The sequence below is a fragment of the Centruroides vittatus genome, unplaced genomic scaffold (genome assembly GCF_030686945.1).
Source record: "Centruroides vittatus isolate TY-2023 unplaced genomic scaffold, ASM3068694v2 contig_388, whole genome shotgun sequence".
NCBI classification, from domain to species: Eukaryota; Metazoa; Arthropoda; class Arachnida; order Scorpiones; family Buthidae; genus Centruroides; species Centruroides vittatus.
The window spans coordinates 1,188,963-1,194,962 of record NW_027122204.1 but is presented as its reverse complement, the minus strand read 5'-3'; the positions used below and the strand labels follow the sequence as shown (position 1 = coordinate 1,194,962).

Below are 6,000 nucleotides of genomic sequence, written 5' to 3'. Positions count from 1 at the left end.
ATTGTATCTAGAAGGGCACTACCATCACCAAAAATGAACAGTTTTATAATCATTTATTTGTAGAAGTAAATTAAAAACGAAGCAATTTTCCTTCTTTTTTTTATATCAATAAAAATACTATTTTGATATACAATATTTTTTGCAACAGAATATATAATGTTAAATAATTTATAGATGTTATTCAAATAATTTTTTTTAACCAAAAAGGTTTACATAAACCCTATTTACAATATACATACAGCAGATTAATTTTCATCAATTTTCACACAAAAAATCAGAGGTAAAAAAATTTGTTCTAACTACCAATAAAAATCTTTTGTAATATTTTCCTTTAAAAGTTTCTTTTTTTTTTTTGCCAATCTGTGGAAAAAATGCAATGTTTTCATGTACTGTACATTTCTTTTTAAAACAATTTAAAATTGTTTATTCCCAATTAAAAATATATGTAAAACTGTCACATGATCTTATTAAGAACATGTTAAAATAAATTTCTAAGGAACCACATATTTGGATATTATTTAAGATTTTTTTTTGTCTACAAATGAACAACAATGGATCCATTTTCAAGTATTTGATACAAAAAAAAAAAAAACAAAAAATTAAAATATTACTAAGATAAATACAAAGGCAGATGACAATGTTATGAAAGCATACAAAAGTCAACTATATATATTGGTAGCAATACTTGTTTATATGATAAACAAAACAACACTTTGTATTTTTTTAAGGAAAAGGTACTGATGACCACGGTTTATTTCACAACTGATGTCAATGTCACATTACAAATGCACAATGAAGTAAAATATTTACATAGCATTATCTATGAACATGTTGAACGGATAAAAAATAAGTTACGTGAATATTTAGTATACAAAAAAAAACTATCGCTTGTTTTTTTTTTATTTAAAATTCTATGAATTCATGCAAAAATAACAAAAAGAAACAATTGAGATAATGTTTAATAATAAAATTATAAACCTGGCATAAAATATTATTAACCACTTGATCATTTTTGTTTTGTATTTTGGTAATTTTTTTCTTTTTTGTTCTTTTGGAGAAACAATTGTAGATTAATTACAAGTATTCACTTAATAATAACAATAACAACATCTATCTTCCAGACAGTAAAATGATACAAGTAGGGCACCAGGAGCTGCTTTTGCAGTAATGATGATAGTATTGATTTAATGAAGTTAAAATCTCACATATATATGTATGCATTGTTTGTATGTATGCATTGAATGTATTCAATGTATTATCTATCTAAATGTTAGTTTAATGCTATAACTAAAGAGCTTCTCAAAGATAGCAAAATTTTACATATAATGAAGAAAAAATATATAGATCTTTATGTACAAGAGATTTGGATAATTCTACATATGATTTATGAAGATTTATGATGCACCACTGCAATAACATAATCATCTTTGCAGTAATGATTTGAAATCTCAAACATAAATCATCAGTTGAATGGACATCATTTGCCAAAACAACTCTGCATTCAGCCAGTAATCAGATCTTTCAGTTTTTCTGGTTTTTTCATTTTTTTTAAATATACAATTTTTACTGCTGATTTAATTTGCACAATAGTTTTGTTAATTTATTTTCACAACAAATGCTTAAAAGATATATTTCACTTTGCTGGAATTAGTTTCTGATAAATGCACAGTTAACATAAATGAATTGGGCATTCATTTGAAAAGACCTTGATTGAAATGATATCCTTGCGGCTGCGTCAGTAATGTGGGTATGGGAGAGGTAACAAAATTTTGTACACCGGCGACGGTATTGAATCCGTTTGGAGGCGGCGGTGGCGGAGGAGGAGGCGGCGGAGGCGGAGGAGGAGGATGAGTAGACGGTGACGGAAACGAATGTGATATAGACGGAGGCGGATTGACGGTCGATGCCGGAACGGGAATTACGGATGGCGGTGGCGGTGGAAGAGGACGAATATGTGAAGAGTGATGAATGACTGGAATAGAACTTTGTGATGGTAAAGCTTGATTAGGAGGAGGAGGAGGAAGGGCAACATAAGGTGAAGCAACCTGAAAAAAAAATTAGCATTAATATGTTATAAAGTAGTAAAAATGTTTTATAATGTTATAAATTAAATATAAGAAATAAAACTACAGTTTGAATGTAAAGTCCCTCCACAGTGGACCATGCCCACGTGGCTTGGCCAAGTGATCCTAACTTTAACTTTTTGCCATGCAGTCTGCCTATAATGTCATTACTTCATTCCTGGAAGCTCTTCCCATTTCCCTACCCACTGCAGAGTAACTTTAGAATGGCTCTTTAGAATCAAAATGTCATTTTTGTAAAATAGTTTTGTTTACTCTCTTTGTCAACATTTATGTTTTTCTTTTAGATGGAAAAGAGAGCAGAATGCTTTTTCTTTGTACATATATTCAAAAATTATTTATTAAATATTTTCAAAACCATTAGCTGAAAAATTGATAAGTATCTGATTTGGAACACTGTTCTGATTCATTCATTTTTAACCAAAAATATTCCAATCTGAATTAAAACCAGTCAAATAAGAATTGTAAGTGGCAGGTGTCTGCAAGTGTTATATATGCATACTTTGGTAATTTGTGATTCACATGTCATGTTCTGTACAGCCTTGCTATGTGATGGTTTCAAAATTATGATTTTGTGCAATAATTAAAAATGGATCAATAGTTATGCCTGGCCAGTCTAGCTTTTTCTTTTTTGACTCTCTGCTCTGTGGAATTGGAAGGATCTTTATTATTAATCATGTTATTTGTGGCATATCCACAAAGGGGACAGCCAGGTTTTCTAACAAAATCTTAGGTGAAGTACATAAGTCAAACAAGAACAATTGGTCCAACAAATAATACAAAAATGTTCAGTAATTGATAATTCAATAAAAAATAGTTTAAATTATTCACTTAGACTGTACCTACTCTGGAAAATATCTAATGCTAGATATCCATCAAATTTTGCCACAATGCTACCTCATTTACAATGTCCCAATTTCTGGTTTTGAACTTATGGCAACCTTAATCTAGATATTTACAAACATTTACTATTAGTGACTATATAATGATTAACAGATGCAAGCTAGTCAGGATTATAATCATTTACATCAATCACGAGCAATCAGAGCTTGCAAAGTCCTAATATACTGCCCCAAGGCTTTGGCAACATAATTAGAATTGCATAATGGTCCAAGACAGAAAACAGGGAAAATAAAATTAAGCTGATATTCATGATGAACTACAACATTTAAACTAAACTTGACCAGTGAAAAGATGATAAACTATATAGGCCTTTAATAGTTTGCATACCATTAGTATATTTTATTTTAGTACCTAGTATACTGGCAGTTATAGAATATGTTTTTACTCAGATAAAGCCTGCAACTCTATAAAAAAAAAAAAAAAAAATGTATGTAGCCTGCTGGAAGGTTACAAAATTCACTTGTGCCCCGCATTCAGGAAAGGTTGTTCGTCATTGATTTAAATTAATCAAATAAAATAAAGTCAGACATTATCAATATTTAATAAAAATATGACTACTATTTTATTTCAATGTGTATGGAACTTTTAATTTATAATCTTTTGATTTTTGACCTAATACACATACATATTCCAAGGATAACAGAAAATTATCATCTTATGGATCATAAAAATTAATTAGGATAGTTCAATAATTTCACTTATATTCCTTATAAAATATAGTAATATTTTATAATTTTATACAATAGTAATCTAAAATAAATTAAATTGGAAACTTCAATCACTTGCCATGTTCTTTTGAACAAGTAGCTACATTAAATTTAAAGCATTTAGAAAATTCACTAACTTTATTAAACTAAAAGTTTTTAAGTTTATCTAATATATAATATCTATATATATAAGCCATTGTTACATTGTAACGTCCCTATCTTCTCCCCGAGACACACCTCCAATAAATCTCTCACCTACCCTGGACCCACCACGTGGCAAAGGGGGGCAGAAAAAGATGTAAGGCACAATACAACACTTGTTACAGTAATCTTATGACATATTAATCTTGGATCAATATCTCCACATATTCCACTGATATGAATTTATTATTTATACCATGGAATGACACCGATGCTGCTAGAACACCCACTAGGGGGTGGCCCAGGCTACTAGTGTATATATATATATATTATCTTTATGTACAGTACATATCCTAATTGAAACTAAATATCCAGAAACCTACATGTTTAGATAACCTTTATTCCATAAAAATCAATAGGATCCACTTTTGTCCTTGATGACACTCATGACCCTCTTATAGATAACATATCCAAGTTTCTGGTAACAAGCCACAAGTATTTTGGACCTTTCATCCTTCATGATCACAGTCAACTATTGTAGGAAAGTTAGGTGTCTTGGTCTTGTGCCCATGGCATTCCAGTTCAGATTATGGTTCTGTTCTGACCATTCCAGTCTCTGAAAAGTCCCATTTCCTTACCAGGTCTGTACTGAGCAAGCTCTATGACAGAAGAAAGGCACTCCCAAAGTGCTGTCACTGTGTAGGAAGTGTGGGATTTTCTAAGAACAGAATGACCAGATATCCCCACTTTTGACTGTTTTTAATAATTGACTGTAGAATCAATCTTTGAATAGAGCAATTTTATTAACATGCTAATATAATTTATGGAATGTTATTAACAATAACATGCCATGTGCCCACTAATTAAAGTAGTTAAATATCACCAATTTATAAATCAATACATAAATAAATTTTAAAAAATAACAAAGTTCAATCAGTTTTAGACCTCATTTTCACTAATTCTGAACTATGTCCCCAATTGGATTGTAAATGTTATGGTCAGCTTATCTAGGATAGCCCAGTATTTACTAGTATTTGTAGTTAAATGCAAAATAACCAACGGATAAACCTGTACAGCAGAAACAAACTCCAAACTCTGACCTCTCCACCTCCAAAATTTGCTGTTTGGACTATACACTCCAGAGTATAGTATTCCCCTGGTATATGCCACCCATATTCTCATTAGATAGGTAGTGTGTATAGTATGATGCATTGACCAGTGAAAATGTTCTTTACACTGGAAAGGTGATTCTTAGATTGGCAGACATTATGTTTGTCTTGTAAACAGCAGCCCTACCATTAGAACCTAATTTATACAGTTCCTTTCTGTTTTGGTGGATGCCTTGGTATCTGAGCCATGACCTCCTGGAAGGATTTGGTGATATCACTGGCTAAGGCATGGAAGTCAGACATTAATATCTGTTTTAACATTCTCTTGCCATAAGGAATCGCTCTTGGAGGACACCCTTCTTGTTTATTCATAGATTTGGTTCCTTCATGCTTCCATTTCTTAATAACATCAGTCACTGTCAATTTTAGATGGCACAGTATAGTTGCAGTAGTCTAAATTGACTGTTTGTTAACAAAGCATCCTTCTACCAGCCTTCTCTAAGTCACTAAGTTTTCTTATATTTCCAAGCAAAGAAATCTACATCCACCACTTGTGACTATACAAATGTACACGCTGTCACATGATTTCATTGCTACATGTGCATTCCAGGGAGTGTGCTGATACTTATTTCCAATTAGGGTATATGAAAAGCTTCAGAGTTTTATTGAAATAATACTTTTGACTGTGTACATTTTTATTTAAAGTTTTACAATAATTATAGTTTTTCTCTTGTGCAATGACTCCTTCCCATCATTCTGGCAGTGTTTTTGTACCTTGATAGAGGTCATGTGAAACCATGCCGAATCATGTTATTCAATGCAGCTTCGACCTCATTGCAATGCTGACATCAAGTACCCTTCATGCACACCCTTCATCAACTGGACACTACATTGTTTTTACTTTTCCATTCTTCAATGTGGTCTTTAATAAAGTCCTTATAGATTTCAGCAGTCACAGTGGTTTTTTCCAGGCAGGAGCCACAAAGAATCAATTATGTGAAAATCTACAGCCATTACAAGCATTATCTTCTTTTGCTGAAAGCTTCCCTTTTCATTTTT

At 31.5% G+C, this 6,000-nt stretch overlaps 1 protein-coding gene across 4 annotated transcripts in view; it reads right to left on the bottom strand.

Annotated features, from left to right (window-relative positions):
- Positions 1 to 36: 36 nt before the first annotated feature.
- Positions 37 to 6,000, bottom strand: part of LOC136975767 (inactive histone-lysine N-methyltransferase 2E-like) — a 79,662-nt gene continuing 73,698 nt past the window's right edge. For 3 of the 4 annotated variants that reach the window (XM_067270860.1, XM_067270861.1, XM_067270862.1), the window contains one exon: positions 37 to 2,045. In XM_067270860.1, the coding sequence (XP_067126961.1) occupies positions 1,692 to 2,045 (354 nt within the window). In that variant the 3' untranslated portion in view covers positions 37 to 1,691. The remainder of the gene's footprint in view (positions 2,046 to 6,000) is intronic. The other variant, XM_067270863.1, reaches the window with a different exon arrangement.